We start from the raw sequence: 21,199 nt of genomic DNA on the forward strand, positions 1-21,199 counted from the left end.
TTCATTGAAAAAATCATTTTATTTAATACTGCTCTGTTAACACACGATCAGAATGAATTCATCACTGAATTCTTTCTATAACAACAGAACATTGAATTACATTTCCTTTATAATTAAATGTCCTCTCCAGAACCCCTTTTTTCCCCTCTTAAATGTATGTGGGATATTTTAGTGTTTGCAATGACGTACATCAGCCACAGAAACGTACCTAATCTAATGATGATCTAACCCATCACTGCAGCACTTGACCAGAGTGAACATGAGGTGAATTCAGTGAGAAAGGGCTGAGAAGTTTACTGTTGGCATGCACGGCAGGCAAAGATGTTCCTGGAATAATGTTCTGGCATCCCTGCGGGGGTTCCAGAAACTTCCAGGAGCACCAGCGTGGGTTTCCCTCCCCGCCCCCAAGCCAGCTACTAACGGGGTCAAAACTACATCTGCACGAGATTAAAAAACACTGGCGGAAACGGAGTTGAATTGGCTCGACTTGAAACAGGAACTTTATTTTTGGGTTTCGGCGTTCCTCTTCGTGCGTCCTCGGCTTTTCGTTTTTCACAGAAATATTTTCTTCCTCCGCTCAGTCGCCGAGGTAGAGCAGAGACAGAGCCGCGGCGAGGAGGGCAACTCCAGCAGCCACCGCCGCACCTACCCAACAACAAAGATTAATGAGTAACGGCAAAGAATTCACAAACAGAGGGGGTGGAAAAGCTTCAGGGATTGCACAAGAAAACAAATGACAAATCTCTATGCCTTGTAAAAAAAAAATATCCGGTGATTACGTTATGTGGCAGTAGCACGCAGGTCATTAATGACGATGCAAATACATCATCTGCCAAGGAAAAATGTCATTATATTTGGGAAACAATGAGGGAAAATCCCATTAATCTTTCCTTGAAATGAGATGGCATGAGTGGTCATAATAAGGTTAGATATTCATGACGGCAAAGAAAAATGTCCAAATACACTGAAAATTAAAGTATACAGCTTGTCCACAGGTAGCATATCTATCTACAAATACCGGTAGCATCACTTTCACTTTAAAATCACTTCAGCATCATTCTGCATAGAACTAGCACATTTCATCTGTTGTAGCTCTTGTTTGGTTGAGGAATCCTTTATGACTTTGTCTTCCCTGCTCACTGGGGTGAGGTCTATTCCAAAGAGCCTTGCTGCTGCTCCACTGTATTTTTATAAATAAGATGTTCCTTCATATCATCTTGCTAAATTTAATTTCTAAATGTCTCTGGTGTCTCTGTCTCCCGTGAGACAAACTGTTTTCCTGTTACCATGATGACAGATTCTCTTCCCCCTGTTTTTATTGGAAGCCAGTTTTTCTTTGCATTTATAAGACCAGCTCTTGTTACAGTTCTCAGAGTCAAAGGGAAGTTTTAAGGTACATACAGTTTGAGTGAACTTTAATGCTTAATGGCAAGAAAACTGGTTTTGGCACAAAATGAGGAGACATCTAGTAGAAACAAGGCGCCAGCGCTTCAAATTAGCTGGTGGTAACCATAGACAAGCAAAGTGTATAATAGCTACAAAGCTGCAATTACATGACTAAACTAAAAGAACAGAACCATGGTAACAGATAGGAAAATTATGACTAGAAGTACTTCACAGGCCTTGATGATGTACGTGCAGACACAGGTACAGGGCAAACGTACCAATGTAAGGCCGAAGGGGTTTCTGTCTTTTGGTAGCTTCAACTGGAACCTCTGGCGTTACACTATCCATGCATTCCTCTGAATTAATGTTTGGTTGCTCTGGAAACAACAACAGTAGAAGAAAAAATACAAAACACCAAATATAAAAGATGTAAGAACTTCTCATATCTTCTATACTTTACTTCTAAGGTAGAATGGTAGTACTAATGCTACTGTAATAACATAATAATAATAATAATAATAATAATAATAACAATAACAACACACATTCATTTCAGAAAGAGAACACATTCTCCACCAGTTCAGTTCAGTTCTTCACTTTATAGAGAACCAAAGGCACAAATTTAGCACCAAAATAAAGAAGAATCTGCACACTGGAGAATGCTCCCTTCAGAACTAGTCATAGAGGTGTGTGCAGTGTTGCTTGACCCCGAAGAGCTTGCAGTCACACTGCCGGCTTTTGGGGAAACAAAAAAAAAAGAAAAATTTCTTCAACACACGCAGTGCGAATTACAAAACATGCAGGCCAAGGCCACCGTGTTACTTCGCTTTTCTAGTCTGTGTGAGTCTAAACCGGTTTCAGCCAGATGTATCTGCATTACTGTGAGCATGACATAAAGGAGAGAGGCAGGAATGGATTAGTCAATCCGTTCATTTGGATTGTGTCACAAAGGCACGGGCCCCATCCTTGCAAATACACCCTAAATTTAGGGCAAGATACCACTTGTATCACTTCTTTTCCAAATAAATTCACTGCTATAATTTATTGCCGCGGGCCAAACTATGGATGCAGTGTTTTGCCCTAAACACTGTATTAAATTGCTCAGGATTTGGTGATCTTACACAATTTAGAGTCATGCGAGGTCTTCATTTAGAGGGCATTTATTTTAAGGGGTCCTTAAGTTGGGGAATTCGGGGAGCCTGTTTAACCAGCCACACAGAGATAGAGCTAAGAAGCAGAGAGGCCTACTTTCAATCGCAGCTTCTTGGGAAGTGTCTATGGAATCCTCTGGGATGTCACAGTCCAGCATCTCCTTGAAGCGCTCGCTCACGTCTGCCGTGCTCTCGTCGGGGAACATGTAGTCGCACACGCAGATCACCGTGCTCGGCACCGAGGCAAACACCCGCAGCGGCAGGGGCTGCCGGCTGCCAACGGCTCCTGCCGAAAAAACACCACACCAGGCTACACCGGTTAGCCCCGTCTCACACGCTGTGAATTAGCCCTGTCTGTCAATTAGCCCAGACTGTGAATTAGCCCTATCTGTGAATTAACCCTATCTGTGAATTAGCCCTGTCTGTCAATTAGCCCAGACTGTGAATTAGCCCTATCTGTGAATTAGCCCTGTCTGTCAATTAGCCCTGTCTGTGAAGTAGCCCTATCTGTGAATTAGCCCTGTCTGTCAATTAGCCCTGACTGTGAATTACCTCTGCCTCTGAACTAATCCTATCTGGGAATTAGCCCTATCTGTGAAGTAGCCCTGCCTGTGAATTAGCCCGATCTGTGAATTAGGCCTGCCTGCAACTTATCTCTATCTGTGAATTAGGCCTGCCTGTGACTTATCTCTATCTGTGACTTAGCCCTGTCTGTGAATTACCGTGTGAATCTGCAACCAAAACTTGCTCATTTTCAATCTGTTCTAGGGCTCTTGATTAAATCATAAAAATTCAATATTAAACAAAACTCCTGTGTTCTAAGGAACAGTAGAATTACTTTTATCTTGAAAGCCAGAAGCCAAACCTATGTAAAAAGGGCAGGTGTGCATGCAGATTTTCAGCAATCCTAAATCAAAACTTAAGTTAAGCACGGAAAACATAAAAGAACGACTACGCCATCTAGTGCTCAAAAATAAGATATTTCATAAGGGAGCACAACTGATGTGCATTAATCAACCATAACAAAGATACTAATATTTCACAGTTTGTCAATATTAGTCACACAATAAAAAACATATATTCAGGAGGGCAGACAGATATAAAAAAACAACAGTGTCAGAATCACCTTCGTTCATCCGGAGGTCTTCAAACAGCATCTCAGTTCTGCATGAAACCGTGTTCATGACGTCTCTTTTGATGGCCTGCATGAGGAGACGAAACGCGTGAGATTGACCGTGCGGCTACAACCTCTTACTTCGACTCCAAACGACACTTTAAGCTGCTGATGAAACAGCAGATCTTAAAATGCTCAACTCCTATAAAGCACATGGAGATACTAGAAGCCTTTACATGATTTTGCTGTAACTCTTTAGGAAGCAAATGTTTTCAAGGATCTTGAGAACCCTGTCCCAAACACAATGCAATGCTAAGGTGAGGTTTTGACACCGTGTCAGGTGCGGTCTGGACCGTTCCGTCCTGCAGTGCTCTACCTCCACGGCCTGCCAGGCCCGGGGTTTGCTGGTGTGGACGTAGGCCCGGCAGTGCACCACTCCCTTCAGGGCCAGGACCCCGCTGCAGGCCTGCACCGACGCCGTGGACCTCTGCTCCGCCCCCAGCCCCGTCTTCGGGAGAGACACAGACACAAGCGCTGTTCCCGGGCCTTGAACCCACAAACATGGTCACAACAGCCAAGGGAGCTTCCAATGCACATCACAACATTTTTCCCAACACTTGGTTCATTAGCAAACTCCTGGTGAGTTCCCATAAAAAAGTAATAAAAGAAACTTACCATTAACTTCAAAAGGCTATGAGATATTATTTTTATGTGACAATCATAAAGTAGACTTCCATACCCTTTTCAGAGAATAGCCCTAAATTCATCTCTTACTTTTGATAAAAAATAAAGATAAAAAAGTCAAAAGGTGAAATACTTACGGCTGGGATGAGGATCTGAGCCTGGAGCGTCGGCTGGTTGGCTTTGGCATTCTTTTTCTAAACGACAAATTCACTTTTAGTAAAGGGACTCCGCTGTGGGGAAGGCAACCCGCGCCTTGCAACGCTTGAGCTGCATGTCATAAGCTGGCGGGTTTAATGTTCCCTCGGCTGCACCTACCAGTCCTGCGGTCACGTCAAAGTTATCAGCCAGACGCTTGCCGTTGATAAGGCAGAGACTGGTCTCGATCTGTTTGGCCCACTTCTGAAGCCCTTCCTGAAACAAACGAGCTCTGTGACTCATGAGTCGATTCAAGCGTATGCTGCATGTTTTCAACATGTTTAAACCCAAGCAACACATTGACCTTCCCCCAAAGGGACCACTCATTACATTCAGCACATTTAAGATTACATTATAACACGTTTATCAAAGAGGCTTAGAAAGCGCAATCCATAAGTGCGTTCAGGAGGTCTGCAAGAGTAGATGCAGGAAAGGAGGGTTAATGCAGCCAATAACAATGCAAAAAGTGATAGACTGATTTATACAGTTTAAATAATCAACAGGCTGTCAATCATAGTGAACAGTGATCCTGTGAACACATCCAACAATAAAGGGTAGCGGTTCATGTACATGCATTACAGGGCAGGTACTGCCAAACGGGGTGTCAGAGGGCAAAGCAGACAATGCCATTAAAACACCCTCACAATCTATGATAGCAAAAGTAAAGATGAAGGTTTTCACAAAAGGACATGAAGAAGCTTGGATCTTGGAAAGATGAAAACCCCTTTCACTGCACACACTGAACAGTACGAGCACAGGAACCCATTCAAAGTATGCATAGTCTGCCATGTATTTTTGTGCAATGACTGAGAGGTTAAGATCGACGGCAAAATAGAATGAGGAAATAAAAGCGGGCTACCTTCGTGCACCTGTCCATATTCGCGGATGATGTATCTGAGACGGGGAACTCCAGGTCAAGCTCAACACAGCACTGCAAGGCCTGCCAAGAGCCAGACACTCCAGACTGGTATTTCCAATCTGCAGGCTTGGCCGAGCTCTGAAATCACCGTTCAATACGCAGGAGAATTTGTGTTCCAATCACCACTCAACAAACAGCTGAATTCACATATTAATCACAATTCCACCCATATAATTAGTTCCACCCACAATTCAATACACAGGATAATTCAAGGTTCCCAATCCCATTCGCCGCACAGGAGATGATGAATATGCATTCCAATTAAACAATAAAATACTCATCGCTATGTACCCACAAAATCAAGAGAACTCAGATTTCAATTCCTGTAGAAAACTGCAGAATTCACGTTGGAGTTCCTAATCAACACACTGGAAATCTGGTATTCCCTTTCCTTTCCAGAATACAGAAACAGGCAACTATCACTATCAAATGTATAGGATAGGTTTAGTGGGCTTACCTTTGGGTCCAACACATCAAATGTCCGACAAATGGCTCTGTAATACCTCCATTAAGAAAACAGCTTAACTCCTTGGTGTATGAGCACAATAGCTAGACAAGCACTTGATTCATGGAGATAGAGAGCTACTAGTAACTGCACTTAAAACAAACATTTCCTGCCTGTTCTATTCATCACAGTGCAAGAAAACAATACTTATGCAAAGAGTGAGCGTGAAACTCTCTGGGTATCAGGTCATGTCGTGAAGAACATGAGTTTGAATTTTTCATTTGTCATTCAAGTCTGCAGCACAAAAAAAGTTGAGTTTATAAACTTCTACTTGTTTTGCCCTTCAAAAGAAAGTGTTGCTATTATTTTGCGTCCTCGCCTGGGGAAGAGAAGGATACTTCCTAGTTTTTGAGCAGATTTGGAGCATGACTCTCTCGGATACATCTTCCTCTGTGACTTTCCATAGTCTTCCTTTCGATACATGCTTTTCCACAGCAAAAAGCAACTGTGGAGACAGACACCAACATCGATGCTTAATGGCCTGTGATCTTCTGGAAATGTACGCTACGTAAAAGTAAAAACTGAGGTTTCGTATAGAAATACGATGTAAAATCACACCAAAGTTATGAATGCAAAAATAGAAAAATAAGCTGGAATCAAATTATAACTAAATGACCAAGATCAGTGAGCTGCTCCAAGTGCAGATATGACTGCAATAAAAGAAAGTCTGTGAATAATCTCAGAACAGGAGAAACCAGACAAAATGTGGCTTTAGTAAGCATGTGACTAGAACATGTGTCCCTCACCCGTCTTAGCATGTTCTGGGCCTCTTTTGACAGTTCCGGTGGGTGAATAAGAAACACACCAAGAACTAACAAACCTCCAGGTAACATCTGGGAAACCTTTGAAAAGGATGCATTGAAAAGAAGAGTCATTAAATCCAAGGCAAACCTGTGATGCGACAACATTAAAAAGTCAAGATACCTGAGAATCTCATAACAAGATCACCAAACAGTAAAATGTCCAGAGTTAATTCAACTGTAACAGCGTACATATCAGTCTAATACAGACAGACTCTGATAGAGTTGATACACCGGATATTTTACTGTGCAGAAACCATTCTATTTTTGGCCCTTTCAAAAACCTTGTCAGTGACTGAAGCACCACGATGATGGCTGCTGGTTAAGTGATCAGGAAATGAGGAAGTGACTGAAAAACTAAAGAATATAAATCGCATACTAACAATTAGTGAAATTTCTTCATCAGAATTTTCTCCAAAAAATCATGCACACTGATATGCATTGCTATAAAACAGGGTGCCTAAATTCCTTTGCCCTCAGTTTATATTTAGTGCCCACGCTCCTGTATGCATGACCGCTTATGATTATGTTCAGCATTTATTTGTCAAATCACAGAATACACTTAATAAGTGCTACTACACGTATCACACGAGCCATGGGCGTTTTCTTTTAGGTTTACTTTGCCAGCTGTTCACCTGTTTGGCATGCTCCGAGACCCACTGGATGTCAATGCCATCGAGTGAGCTAGCAGCTGCACTGCCATTGGACACAGCGCCCTGAGAATCTTTCTCCCGCTGTGGGGTCTGTGCTGCCAGCACCACATAGTCCTTCTGCACCGCAATCTTCAAAAAAACAAAAAGGGACACACAAATTACATGGCCAGTGGCAGGCTTTCCCCATGAGGACAATAAAGCGTGGACCAAATGACTGAGAGAAAAAAGCCTCTATCGAGTGCACTTTACACATAAGCCCTCCCTCTTCATGTTTTAACTAGTTTTCACACCCTATTTTAGATTTTTCTCACAATTTGGAATGTATAAAATGATTATTAAAATCATCACTCATTTTGACTTAGTCAGGATTACATTACTCTTTGGGATGCACTGCTGCACAGATAACTACAGCTTCAGGTGGACACACCTCCCAGCAGACCCCCTCACTGAGCATGACAACAGGCAGCAGGATACAGTTAACTGCAGGATACAGTTAACTGTTCTCCTTTGTTTTTGTTGGCTCTACTCGTATAAATAGCTGACCCAAATGCTTGCATGCTGTAACACCAAAAGGTATGACTCTGCCTATAAACCAATCAGTATTACTCTCTGCCATTGAAGGTAAAATACTGCCTTTTTTAAACCTTATCTGTTTCGATTCATCTAAAACATTTAGACATTTAGCAGATGTTCTTATCCTGAGTGACTTACATGAGTCTATACATAAATGTCTAAGTGCATATATTCAGGTTTATTCTTGAAGTCATCAGTAGACTTTAATTTGCTCCCTTTTTTCAGAGACATAAACAAGGTGATAACTTTATTGATTCCACTGAATCTAATGTATGATGGAAGATTCATTAGCAAAGAAGTCAGTAAGTTGACAACGTTGACTTTACCTGCCCAATCAAGAGCCCAGTGACGAAGGGCAGATCCACAGTCTGAAGATTGATGAGGTATTTCTCAACCAAATCATCTACTAAGTAGCTTCTTCCCATTTTGACATAACACTACAGAAAAAAACAGGCAAATGTTATTAGATTGTTGCCATTTCCCCAACGACAGTCACATTGTTCGTACAAAATACGACACAGCATAGTGTGTATATAGGCATGTCCACATGGTACATTTTGTAATGTTGTGGGTCACCAAAGATTCACTCATTAATTGGACCTGGGCTTTCGGTGTTTGGGATCCCCTGTCATATATTGTTTCTGCTGTAGCTAACCATCAGTTTCCCTGGCTAAATTTTGGTTAGTTAACCTAATAACTAGCACGACCCCAATATGGCCTGGTTAGCCATCGTTAGCCTATTAGCACAGAAGTCATGCATGTGTCAATAAACAACGGTTGCTTCCATAACAACCTAATCATGTCGATAATTTAAGGTTTAGACTTAGTCGATGTAATTATTTCCCTAGCAAGCCAGCTAACATTAAAAACCCAAATAACATTGGCTATTTCTAATTCCAGCGAAGCTCTGAACAAGAACACGTCATCTTTTCGGTTTCACTTAAAATCAGTTTCAACGCATATGTACATGGAATTATTGACAACTAGGTAGCTAGGTACTAAACATTAGCTAACATTAACATACCTCTGTCTATCACAATTATCGTTTGCGGCTAGGTTGTCAACCAGCCTCTCAGAAGACATGACTGCATCATTAATGCGTCTTGGCTGCTAGCTAATTAAGGTAGTTAGCCAGCTACCTATAATCACTTTCCATGTCAAAACACTGACAGTATTACGTGGCTACTTTGACAGCCCAGTGCTCGTTCTAAGCTCAAACATATACAACATCCACTGACAGTTCACGCACACAACGCTACCTGTATCACACAGAGCAGCAGTCATCGACCGATGTGCATCATTACTTTCCCTGCGGTTACTGTATGTAAAGTACTTCAGATACCATCATGCATCACGACATATAATTTCCGTCGCGCAAAATAATACTACGTCCGTATCCGGTTTCTGTATTTTCATGTTGTGTTCGGTTGTGTTCTACAGTTTTGGCTGGAGTGCTACAGCTTTACCGTGAAGAACCTGCTTCGCTCCGGTTTGGAGTGGGAGGAAAAAATGGCGTCAGTTCTGCAGCAAATGTTGGAGCGGGCCGAGATCACCAAACTTCCCAAAACCGTCCAAAATAAACTCGAGAAGTTTCTCTCTGATCAACAGTCTGAAATAGATTCTCTCAAATCTCAACATGAGCGGTTCAAAGTAGACAGCGGTGAGTCGCGCTGCATTTAACGTTTCACGGGCTCGTACTTTGGGACAACCAGAGTTAGCTAACTAGCTGCATAAATGAATTTTTAATTCTGGTGTGGTTCGTTTGATGTGATAATGCGATCTATGCTTACTTGCTAACTATTGGAAAGAACGTGCGTGCTGCATGTAGCAGAACGTTGAATGGGCCTTCTTCATCTGCCTAGCTAGCTGACTTCATCATTTATTATGTTCGAACTTTAAAGGTAGCTTTCTAGCAAGCATATGTATTTTACTTTCTGGCGTTTGTTTGTGGCAGTATACACATTTAGTTGGCAAACCAGATTTAGAATTTAATCACATTGTCTACCAAGGGTTGCCGTATTCATGTCAGAATCCCCAGCCACAAACCAGTCACAGCTCTAACTGTGTGTTTTAATTAAATTTGCGCCAAATTGCCGGTTTTTCACAAATCCGCGACAATTCAGCTATTTTGACCAAAATCGTCGAAGCTGGCAGCGCCTTTAGCAGCTCTAATATTGCTGTCCTGCCAGTATTGGATTGTGGGTGAATTTCTACACTGCGCTGTGCCTTGCCTAAAATTTACGATTGTCCAACACCCTCAGAACAACAGTACTTTGAACTTGAGAAACGTCTGGCGCACACCCAGGAACAACTTTTGTCGCAGACCCAGGACCACCACAAACTCAAAGAGGAGAACAGCTCACTCAGTAAGTACTATATCATGGATTGGTAAACGTGAATTTATTTTCACCTAAAGACACCCATGTGTCACTGTCAGATTTGGGGTAACCATAAGGTGTGAGTTAAAATGTGCTCTGTTCCTGCAGATGAAGAACTGACCAGTCTGAAAAGCAAGAACAAAGAGCATGAGACCTCTGAGGAGAAACTTTCTTCACAGCAGGTGGAGATTTGGAAATCAATTTTGATCTGAATTGGTAAATGTTTGCATAAACATGCACAAAGTGCGAGCATTTGAATGTTTTTGTTTTTTTCTTGCTCCCTATTCTGTAGAGTGATCTATCCAAAGCTAAATATGAGCTTGAAGCAGAAAAACGTGAACTGGTCCGAACACTGGAGAAAAAATCGCAGGAAGTGGAGCACCTTAGCGGTATGGGATTATCACGGCATGGAAGCATTCTGCGCTGCATGCCATTAAGATGAGGAATGCTGCCAGTGGGATTACATGATGAGATCGTGTTTGCAATAAGACCAAAGTAATGTCATGTTTTTCTGTCATTTTCCTATGGCAGAGGACCTGAAACGCCTCAGTGACAAACTGTTGGAGACCAACACGGCCAAAATGGAGCTTCAGTTGAAACTGGATGAGATCCAGTCGGCCGAGGTCTCTGTTAAGGTGAGCCCCTTGGAATTTTCTCCCGCTGGTCGAAATGCTTTGGTCCATCCCAGGTAGAGCTTTCCTTAGCTTTCCTTCTAAGGATTTTAGTTGAATTTGTTCGTGTTTTATGCTCTTTATAAATCACAAAAAAATTTTGGTTGGTTGAACCTCCATTGTGGCTGTGTTCCAGTATCGCGAGAAGAGGCTGGAGGAAGAGAAAGACCTCCTTCAGAAACAGACAACATGGCTAAATGCAGAGCTGAAGGCTAAAACTGAGGAGCTTATCTCTGTTTCCCGGGAGAAGGGCAACGAGATCCTAGAGCTGAAATGCAACCTGGAGAACAAGAAGGATGAGGTACTGGGCTTATGCTATTGATTCGTATATTTCTAGGCAGTCGGATAATCCTCGTAAAAGATGTGCACTTCACTATTGCTGAGCAGAAGCAAGCATGACATGCAATCATTCTGGGATCATACTGTGTCTGCCGTCTCACTGGACACCCATAGAAGTTGAAGTGCTGCTACTGGCACATGTCAGAGATTACGGTTTGTGACAAACCAAGAGCAGGGGATGGGGTAGTCCACTAAGCAAGCTCAGAATTTCAAATTCATGCTCATAAAAGAATGATCGTGCAATACTTTTTCCATACTGGTAACTGTGGATGTTAATAGCGCTATTAATTATGTGTACATGCATTCTGGGTGACGTATCCAGTTGAGGCACTTGATCGACTATCAAGAATGTAAAATGGCAAGTTGGGTGCAAATGTCCTTGCACCTTCCTGCACCACTGCAAAATATCATCGGCAACTGCTGTGTTTGTGTCACTGAGGGCCTTTTTGCACCTTTAAAACAGCCCTTCAGTTTCAGCCAAGAGCAAACTGCATTTAGGGGAAATTAATGTGACCCCTGCCCCCCGTTGTGCAGGCAACAAGGCTCCAGGACGAAGTCAACAGCCTGAAAAAATCCAATGAGAACTTCCAGAAGCAGGTGGAAGACTCCATGAAGAAGCTGAAAGAGGTCGCTACAATTTTTCTTTTGGTGTTTTAGAGTGATGTATCTTGTAATGTCATAAATCAGTAAATTATTTCTTGAATTTCCCTGTGAGATTACCTAGCGCTGCATTTGTCGTTGAACGGTGAATACAACATATTTATAAAGATTAGAAGCACCAGTTGTTGTCACATATATTGGAAGTTGTTAATGTGTTTGGGGACGAATAAAGTTTTTGTGTTGTATTTTAGGTCTAAGCCATGCTTGTAAATACATTTTTCCTTTTACCACTAAAGGGGAAAGACCGGCAGTCTGTTATGGAGGAAAAGTTCCGCAATGAGCTGAATGCCAATGTAAAGCTTGCCAACTTGTACAAGGCAAGTGCTTTTTGATGCCCCATGTGGCGTGTGCTGTGCATGCGCTGTGTGTGTGTGTGTGTGTCCATATCTCATCAGTCTTGGGTCATGGTTAAGTCCTTAAGTCCTGAATTGTGTACATGCATCCCACTAGGGTGCAGCTGCTGAAGCAGAGTCAAAGGTTGTGGAGCTGAACAGGGCCGTGGAGGAGCTGCACAGACTGCTGAAGGAGTCAGGAGAGGGTGAGAAACTATCTGTATCTCAGGGTGAACCAGTTTAAAAAAGGACAGGGGATAGCCTCTCAGTAAATTTAATGGGTGGCTAGCAGAGTGAGGATGCAAACAGCTTTCCCACTGCATAGCAATTTGAGCCGTTCCAGATCTTACTGATAAGTTAGCGTATTGAGTAGAATCTACTCTATACGATCACCTGTTTCTAGTAAACCTGCAGTGGCTCAGACTTCTATGCCTTGACAGTGCAGTTTCCATCCCTGGACAGCTATCTAAAGCTATAGGGTACATGACAATTGAATCCTTATAATTTGAACAATCATTTTAGGAAGACTTGTGCTACTAAAACACTTTCCCTGGGTTTTCTTGCCCCATGAATTGTCCTGAGCGCTCATGCATGTTTTTATTTTGTCCAACAGCCAACAAAGCCACTGAGTCACGACTGGCGGAGATGACCAGCTCAAAGGAGGGGGTGGAGGCGGAGCTGAAGGAGAAAGTCCGAACCGTGCAGAAAGAGCTGGACAACGCGAAGGTGATGCTCTCCGACTCCAACCGGAGAGGTGAGTCCTTCATTCAGAAGCCGCCGTCCAACCAGCTTTGCGCATTTATACCTACTTCCCGGCTGGTTCCCGTCTGGGAAGTAGGGCGGGAGAGGGGGCGGGAGTTGGTAACCCATTTGCCTCGCGTTGAACAGGGGTCGCTGTCCTTACGGAGGAAGAGCTGACCGACCTGTCCCCGACCGCGGCAGCCGTGGCTAAGATCGTGAAGCCTGGGATGAAACTAACAGAGGTACTGAATCTGTTGTTTTTCTTCCGCTGGGTGGATTTGCTTCCCTTCTCACATTAACAAAACTTACATTACGATGATGCATTGAATCAGGTTAGATAATGGATGGATGGAAGGACTCTGCGATGTTCATGAACGTTGTCCCTGCCTCCCTCCCCCGGTCACCCTTCCCCAGCTGTACAATGCCTTTGTGGAGGCCCAGGACCAGCTGCAGCTGGAGCGGCTGGAGAACAAGCGGGTGAACCGGTACCTGGACGAGATCGTGCGGGAGGTGGAGACCATGTCGCCCGTGCTGAAGAGGCAGCGCGAGGAGTACGAGCGCATGCAGGGGTCCATGACCAGCCTCTCCACCAAGCTGGAGCAGGCCATGAAGGTGAGGGGGCGCGTGTTCGCCTAGCGTTAACCTTGCGTTAGCCTAGCGTTTGAGCACTGGCAACCCGTTTAGCAGAGCCTTTTGTCCTGAACGCTGCCCCATGGCCTGCCGTTCCAGGAGATGCACCGCCTGCAGAAGGAGGCGGACGAAGCCAACAAGCGTTCCTCGGCCCTGGAGAGGGAGAACCAGAAGTACGAGCTGCAGCTTTCTGACCAAGCGCAACAGGTTGGTCCACGTGTTGTCCGCTGGTTGAAAAGAGCAGGTTTTTTATCAAGCTAGGACAAGCCTGTCTATATCCTGGTAAACACTAAGCTAAATTGGAGCTAGCCTCGTCAGTTTTTGTCAAAACATCTCTCAACCTAGATTTACACCCCTCTACATGTCTAGAATTCCATCTAGATTCGGGCTTGTGCTCACTGGGTTGATTCAGAAGTGTGAGCATTAGCTGCAGGAAAAGACATCAACTACATATAGCCTGAATAACAGATAGAGGTCATGTTGAGTTGATAATTAGTAGAATCAGGTGTGCCAATTTAGGGTTGAAATGAAAACCTTCAGGGTATAGATCTCCAGGAACAGGTCTGGGCTGCCCTGGTCTATAGTCTTGGCGAGCCAATTGTACCTCTCCAGATCTACTCTGGTAAGGCTGATTCCAGTTCTGATGGGGGGCTGAAAGTGTAACGTTGCTGCCTCAGATCCGTGTGCTGCTCCTGGAGCTGGAGGAGGCCCGAGGGAGCCGCGTGGTCCGTGAGGGCGAGCGCGAGGACGTCAGCTCCGCCCACATCAGCAGCAGCTCGGAGGCGACCCCCCAGCGTCTGATCACCTTCCGCAGCGTGGAGGAGCTGCAGCAGCAGAACCAGAGCCTCCTGCTGGCCCTCAGGGAGCAGAAGGAGGCGCACGAGAAGGAGAAGGCCGCGTCCACCTTGTCCAGGTAAACCCAGTCGGCTGTTAAGAGTTGAGCTCGCACTCCACAGTGTGCGGTTAGGCCAGAGTACTTTCAGCCAAATTATTACACCAAATTATCAGACCTGGGTCAAATACATATTTGTTTTGGATTCAAATACTTTTCTGTACTCTATTGATCTTGCCTGGTGTAATTGAGCCAGCCAATATGACCGGAAGGCGGGGTTTACACTTCTTTTTTTGTATTTCAGTGGCTCCAATAGATCAGACAAGATCAGTAAAGTGTAGAAAAGTATTTGAATCCAAAACAAATACGTATTTGACCCAGGTCTGCAAATTATCATGTATAAGGTGATGACGTGTTAGAGTTCGGGCAACCCTGTTGTGAAATTGGCGGGAATTACCACTGCACTTTTCCGCTCTCACTGCTCGCAGCAACGTGGAGCTGGAGAAGAGCTTGGAGGCGGCGCGGACCGAGCTGACGCAGCTGCGGGAGCAGCGCAGTCACCAGGCGCAGCTGGCCGAGTCTGCCGCCAGGCAGCGCGACATGTACCGCATCCTGCTATCCCAGACCACCGGCGTCAGCCTCCCCGGCCTCGGTGAGCACTCACACCTCGCGACAACAGCGCCACCTGCTGGACGGAGGTCCTCTGGGTTAATGCACATAGGGTTCAGGTTATGGTTATACAGTTATCCTACATTACATCTTAGGGGTCTTTTGGCGTGGACTTGTCATTATTGTTACAAAGTAGGTGCATCGATTTATTTACGTATACAGATTTTTATTTTAGCGAGATATCCAATATGCAGCCTGATACATCTTAATTTGTCTGGATGCGTATGTCTTGTGTTGTGTCTACCCGTCCAAAAACTCTGTTTGGAGCGGTCTAGTTAAGATTCATTCAGTCAGAGGCACTGGTTACTGTAATTACACGAAATAGTCGAATGTTCCTGTGTTTGATTGTGGATGGGGCTCTCAGTGCCGTGTGTGGTGACCCTCTGCGTTTTTGATCCTGTGGCACGTTGGTCTTTACGGTCCCCCCTCTTGTTCCCAGATGGGGCGGGCCCTGTGGGCTCCTCCCCGGGCTCCGCCTCTCGCCCATCCCCGGGGGCCGTTCCCGCCCGGACCATGCCCCCGCGGGCCGCCGCCGCCGGGTCCAGAGAGGCCGTGGAATCCAGGGCCGCGCTCAGACAGGTTAGACCCTCCAACTGCGCAGCTGGCAACCCCAGGCTGAGTTCATCAGAACTTTGAGTTGCCTTTAGAAAAGGTCTTTCAGCAAAACGCTTTACAGGTAAAGGAGGGAAGCTCACCTCTGCCACTGATGTGCAGCATCTGGCTGAGCTGGAAAGGGCGGGGTCATTAAGCCTGTTAAATCTATTATTTGAAGAATGGTCTGTAGCAATTGGATCTAGACATCTAATCACTCCCCAATTTAATAAGCTGAATAACCCCCACTCTCTCAACTTCAGGCATTCTGTGGTAAACATTCTGTGTGAAATAGCTGCTGTACATCTCACAGTGAGGTGGGTGGGGGCGGGGGGGTGTTAGGTGCTCATTGTCACACATTTACATTCGTTCATTGAGGTGTTTTCCACCATCACTGTAAATGCTTTTTGAAAATGAGAATTATGAAAGTGCAATTTCTCATTGGTATTCTGTGGGGGCATCTTCTGCCAAAAACCTCTCTGAAACAGCATAGCTCCGCCAGTTAAGCTCTCCAAGTGACGTGGGAACAGAAAACTGCATGTGATACTTCAAGCCACCAGAGGGCAGTATCCAACTGCAGAATTATTTTGTTTACATTGTTATGTCACTGAACAGTGATTTCCTTGTGTTTCTTCATGTGGAGCGTATTTCTGTTAGATGTCAATATGGGGGTATTATCATGTTTTTCAATTGTTTGAAATTGGTTTTGCACTGAGGGAACGTAGATTATCGTTCGTTCTGAATTGTTGGTAATTATTTGTTATAATTGTTGATGTGATAATAGCTGCAAGAGGCCTTCAACACTTACAAGAAGGAGAAGTCAGAGAATGACAAGATTCTCGACGAGCAGAACGAGAAGCTCCAGAAGCAGGTCTCCGAATTCCGCTCCCAGAATGCAAAGCTCTCCACCCAGCTGGACTTTGCTGCCAAACGGTAAGCAGATGTGTGCCACATAGATTTAAACGCACTGTTACGGCCTCATATCACTGCATGCTTACGGAGTCAGAAGGCCTCCTAGTCCACCTTACACTATTTTTAGGAATTATTAGGTCGTGTGCAGAAAACCTTATTTACAAACATTTTGTTCAAGTGTTATGAAATTAAACCCCATCAGAAGTAATGCGTTACACCAAGCACACACAAAGGATGTAGTATACACAGGACAGGTTAGGAAATTTCTTCACTTTACAAAAAAAAAGCCCTTTGCCTCCCAGTTTAATTTTAAATTAAATTTTCATATATGGAATATTGTTCATAGCATACAAAAACTGTTTGGGCCAATCTGAAACATACACTGAAATTGAAATGATGTCGCAAAACGCTAGAAAGTGAACAAACTCTTTTTTTTTTGTGCTAAAACACACAGTGGGGTTCTGGCGGTTCATTTCTCTTGTGGCTGTGAGCAGGTACGCGATGCTGCAGGACAATATGGAGGGCTACCGGAGGGAGATTGCATCCCTGCGGGAGAAGAGCCAGAAGATGGGAGCCACCAGCCAGAAGCAGGAGCAGATCATCCACACCATGACACAGGACCTGCGGGCAGCCAATGAGAAGCTGGCTCTGGCTGAGGTGAGGGGTGGGGTTTGTCAGAGTGGGATTCCCACTGGTCCTTGAATGCTTTGCGCTTAGAGTGTGTAGTTCAAGGTAAGGAAAATCCAAACTGTAATAAATTCACTCATGCAAACCTTCTGTAAAATAAATACTTATGCATGTAGGGTTTTTGGAAGTATTTGAACGTTCTCTGTTTCACTCTCCCTCTCTCCATCAGGTCCGAGGGGAGAACCTGAAGAAGGAGAAGGACATGCTGAAGATGGCGGAGTCTAGGCTGAACCAGGAGAAGGAGTCCATCATGACCGAGCAGCGAAGCCAGAACTTACTGCTGACCAACCTGAAAGCCATCCAGGTACACAGGTCCATTACAGCCCTGCGTGGATCTGCATAAGGGAAGACACAAGTGTGTACTGGCACAGCCCTTGTGTTGGACGGGGAATATCATTCCAGATTTCAGTGTTATTTAGGAAAGCATTTTTGTAATTTTTTTATTTGCCCAATCCATCTTAAATATGTATAATTTGTACATATGGGGCAAAGCAGTAAAAAAAATTAATTAATTAATTTAAAAAAAGATGGTGGACTGTGTGGCACAGTGCTACAGGGCATCCAACATTTGATTCCTGGGCATAATAGTTTCTGGACTGTGATCCCTCTATCTGTAACCCACTCTGCTTTGCCCTCTGAGTAAAGTGCAACACATACACGTGGACTGCCTGCTCCCCCTTAAAAATAATTAATAATGCAATGTGAATTAATAATCAAATACCAAGTAAAAGAACAGTTCGCTAATTATTTGGCATACTTGTGAACGCGTGCTCCTGTCCCCCTCCTCCCCTCCCCGGACAGCTGACTCTGGAGCGCTCGGAGGCCGAGACCAAGCAGCGGCTGAGCAGCCAGATCGAGCGGCAGGAGCGGGAGATCGTGGCGCTGAAGAAGAAGCTGGAGCAGGAAGTGGAGCAGAGGCACGCGCTGGGCCGCAACCAAGACGTAAGCGACCCTCTTCCTCCCGCCCCCGTCCGTCTGGAATATGGGGGGGGGTACCCCGCCTCTCCCCCTGCACGGTGCCAGAGCCGTCTGACTCAGCCCCCTCCTCTGGTGCTCTTATTACAGACTCAGCTGCTGAATGTCAGGAGGCAGCTGGAGACCCAGAATGCATTGCTGCAGAAGACCAAGGACCTGCTGAAGACCACAGAGCAGCAGAACGCCACCCTGAGGCAGCAGCTCAACAGCGCCGAGAACCAGGCGGTGCCAAGGCCGGCTAACACCCCCACCGGCCCCAGAGGTGAGTGGGCGGGGCGCCTGACTGTGATTCGCAGGGTGTGGCTTAGTGTAGAAGCTGAAACACTGAGACTGGAACTCAAGCTGATTCATGTCCCGTTTGAGGATTTCAGGCATTGGAGAGAGCTGTTTAATCTGAACTTCTAGCTGTATAAACGGATTGTTTGAAATGAAAGCATTCTGTGCTAGCCAAATGGGTGTCTGCCATGTTTCAATGAATGAAATGTTTGTTTATTTAGTCGGTCCTCTAATTTATGTTTAATTCTCATAGTCTTCTCTGAAGGTAGCTATTAAATTGTAATCTACACCCCTAATACAGCCTTGGCTCAGTTGCTCTTGGCCAGCTTTTGTTTTTAAGTCATTAAATTGCTTTGGTGTCAGATGACCTCCAAGTGTTTTCACAGTGTTTGATGGGTTTATTGCTTATGTGCTTGTAAATATTTATACGGGCTAATTTTAGAAAGCATAAGACTTGAATCATACACTGGTCATATACCACAATGAAGCATACAGTGGTCTTACAGATAGTTCAGAAACTATTTTTGTTCATGTTTCATTGAGATTCATAAAGTTATTGCCATATGTTTTTTTGTCTGAATATTTGGACGTGAAGACAAAAGTGGCTTTTTGTTACATGAACGCGTGTCACTGACCCCCATTCTGTCGCGTCCCCCCCCAGGAGCACGCTCAGCGGCGGCAGATGACGCGGAGGATCTGCGTTCCCGCCTGCGGCAGGCGGAGGAGCAGAACGGGGACCTCCGGGAGCGGCTGAGCAGCGCCACCAAGAACGTGGAGCAGTACCGGGCCATGGTGCTCACCCTGGAGGAGTCCCTCAGCAAGGAGAAGCAGGTAGGTCTCATACCCTCTCTGGAGCCCAGGTTTGTACCTCTGAAGTCCTGGGCCTGGAGCCTCATTTGCAAAATGGTTGTGCAATCAAATTGTATCTCAAAGAGTGGCTTATGTTGACGTGGAAACGATTGTATGTCTAAGTGAAGTTTATACGAGGTGAAAGTTAATTACCTGCTGGTTATGTGGAGGTACTGCGCGTTTGAGGGCTGCACACTAATCCCCGAAGTGCGCCGTGTTCACGCCTTAAGAATAACGTTCTCCAGCGGTTTAGCGGGTGAGCTGCCGATGCTGTCGCGCACAGGCAGACTGCTCTTGCTCCAGTGATCAGGTGGTTGGTGTAAGGTGACGAGGCGGGGAATTCCCTTCCCACTGAAACCCTCCTTCGCTGAGGCGGACCGTGGGCCGGTCGGCACAGCACGGGGCCTGATCCGGCGCTCTTTCTTCCCAAAGGCAACGGAGCAGAACCGCTCCTCCATCGAGGCCAGGCTGAAGGAGGCCCAGGAGTACCACAAGCAGCTGGAGCAGAAGCTGATGGAGGCGGAGAAGGAGAAGCAGGGCCTGGAGGAGGAGAAGCGCAAGGCCGTGGAGAACATTGAGAAGCAGGTAGCACAGCCAGGAGCGCCTCTTCCACTGGGGTCTTCAAATCAAGTGGAGAAATTGTCTGTGCGGCCTTCTAGATGTCTGACAGAATTAGTCTGTTTTCTTTTTTTACAAAATTGATCTCATCTATCTATCTCTTAAGTATTTTTCTCCCACTTTCACGCAGAAACATTTCATGTGAGTGTGTAAAACCGATTCCCTGGAGCATTTTTGTCAGTTCTGTCCATCCCGTTTTGGTCTGGTATAACTCTGCTTCAGTTGGACTGACTGACGTTGCTCCTCATTCTGCGACTTCGTTAGGTCAACGAGCTGAAGAAGAACCTGAGGAACATCCAAACGGAGCTCCAGGACGCCGTCCAGAAGGCGGCAGCTGCAGTGACCCAGGAGCAGCAGGCCACTCAGGACAGCCAGCAGCAGGTGTGCGGTCTGGCTGAAAACAGGGCGTGACCACCGCACGCTCTCTGCACTATCCACACGGCCACCCCCTCAATTCCTTCTCTATACTCTAAATCATATTTCAGCTTCAGTGGCATAGACAGAGTTTCCAAAGAATACGTAACCGACCGTTTGCTTTGTTCAGAAAATATGTAGGTGGCCCAGCTGATATTTATGCCCCAAAAGTTGTGCTAAGAGCCCTAAGCCTTAAGCCGGGGGCCAGCTGTATATGTGCTCTGTAAAATGGATCCTTTTACCCAAAGGAGCTTGCCTTAAAGGTTTGGGTTGTTTTGGCTGCAGATTAAGCTGGCGGCGGAGGCCCAGAACAAGTATGAGAGGGAGCTGATGCTGCACGCGGCCGACGTGGAGGCCCTGCAGGCCGCCAAGAAGCAGGTGCTCCAGGTCTCGCAGAACCGGCAGCAGCTGGAGGAGAGGGCGCGGAAGGCCGAGGCGCAGCTCCAGGAAGGCCGCACCTCCTGGGAGCAGCAGGAGAAGAAGCTCAAGGTAAAGGGGCGTGTTCTTCGCAACGGAGCATGTCCAAGTGATTTAAATTAATAAAAATTGTGGGAAAGAAACGCATTTAAGATCACAAGCCATCGCCACCGTGATGGATTATATTATTAACAGAAGAAGTACATGTAGAACTAACAAGGGCCTGAT

The 21,199-nt window shown here is 45.4% G+C and overlaps 2 protein-coding genes across 4 annotated transcripts in view; one reads left to right on the forward strand and one right to left on the reverse strand.

Annotated features, from left to right (window-relative positions):
- On the reverse strand, positions 1–9,383 carry odr4 (odr-4 GPCR localization factor homolog). Of its 2 annotated transcripts, none has more exons than XM_035422842.1 (14): positions 9,240–9,383; positions 8,307–8,417; positions 7,390–7,536; positions 6,701–6,796; positions 6,293–6,399; positions 5,907–5,943; positions 5,390–5,527; positions 4,651–4,746; positions 4,473–4,529; positions 4,028–4,159; positions 3,664–3,739; positions 2,635–2,823; positions 1,665–1,763; positions 1–645 (listed from the first exon to the last, which is right to left on the reverse strand). In XM_035422842.1, exons 2-14 carry the CDS (start codon positions 8,403–8,405, stop codon positions 578–580), a joined length of 1,341 nt encoding a protein of 446 aa, XP_035278733.1. In that variant the 5' UTR covers positions 8,406–8,417; positions 9,240–9,383; the 3' UTR covers positions 1–577. The 2 variants fall into 2 exon arrangements, with proteins under 2 accessions (XP_035278733.1, XP_035278734.1); XM_035422843.1 differs by lacking the exon at positions 9,240–9,383 and adding an exon at positions 9,005–9,196.
- tpra (translocated promoter region a, nuclear basket protein) overlaps positions 9,384–21,199 on the forward strand; it is a 24,824-nt gene continuing 13,008 nt past the window's right edge. For both annotated transcript variants that reach the window (XM_035422838.1, XM_035422839.1), the window contains exons 1-25: positions 9,384–9,640; positions 10,242–10,346; positions 10,467–10,540; positions 10,651–10,747; positions 10,890–10,993; positions 11,166–11,330; positions 11,903–11,995; positions 12,265–12,345; positions 12,479–12,566; positions 12,974–13,114; positions 13,249–13,343; positions 13,516–13,713; positions 13,831–13,938; positions 14,409–14,644; positions 15,052–15,215; positions 15,672–15,811; positions 16,608–16,756; positions 17,230–17,392; positions 17,592–17,726; positions 18,224–18,364; positions 18,488–18,659; positions 19,335–19,504; positions 19,955–20,107; positions 20,405–20,521; positions 20,840–21,043. In XM_035422838.1, the coding sequence (XP_035278729.1) occupies positions 9,490–9,640; positions 10,242–10,346; positions 10,467–10,540; positions 10,651–10,747; positions 10,890–10,993; positions 11,166–11,330; positions 11,903–11,995; positions 12,265–12,345; positions 12,479–12,566; positions 12,974–13,114; positions 13,249–13,343; positions 13,516–13,713; positions 13,831–13,938; positions 14,409–14,644; positions 15,052–15,215; positions 15,672–15,811; positions 16,608–16,756; positions 17,230–17,392; positions 17,592–17,726; positions 18,224–18,364; positions 18,488–18,659; positions 19,335–19,504; positions 19,955–20,107; positions 20,405–20,521; positions 20,840–21,043 (3,444 nt within the window). In that variant the 5' untranslated portion in view covers positions 9,384–9,489. The remainder of the gene's footprint in view (positions 9,641–10,241; positions 10,347–10,466; positions 10,541–10,650; positions 10,748–10,889; positions 10,994–11,165; positions 11,331–11,902; positions 11,996–12,264; positions 12,346–12,478; positions 12,567–12,973; positions 13,115–13,248; positions 13,344–13,515; positions 13,714–13,830; positions 13,939–14,408; positions 14,645–15,051; positions 15,216–15,671; positions 15,812–16,607; positions 16,757–17,229; positions 17,393–17,591; positions 17,727–18,223; positions 18,365–18,487; positions 18,660–19,334; positions 19,505–19,954; positions 20,108–20,404; positions 20,522–20,839; positions 21,044–21,199) is intronic.

This window comes from Anguilla anguilla, chromosome 6 (genome assembly GCF_013347855.1).
Source record: "Anguilla anguilla isolate fAngAng1 chromosome 6, fAngAng1.pri, whole genome shotgun sequence".
In the NCBI taxonomy this organism is placed as follows: Eukaryota; Metazoa; Chordata; class Actinopteri; order Anguilliformes; family Anguillidae; genus Anguilla; species Anguilla anguilla.

Excerpts from the sequence above, each read along its gene's own strand:
- odr4 (XM_035422842.1), bottom strand. The coding sequence starts at position 8,405 with ATGGGAAGAAGCTACTTAGTAGATGATTTGGTTGAGAAATACCTCATC. Across the intron at positions 6,400-6,700 it reads CCCAGAACATGCTAAGACGG|TTGCTTTTTGCTGTGGAAAA; the intron begins GTGAGGGACACA and ends CTGTCTCCACAG. Across the intron at positions 3,740-4,027 it reads GGGCCTGGCAGGCCGTGGAG|GCCATCAAAAGAGACGTCAT; the intron begins GTAGAGCACTGC and ends CTCCTCATGCAG.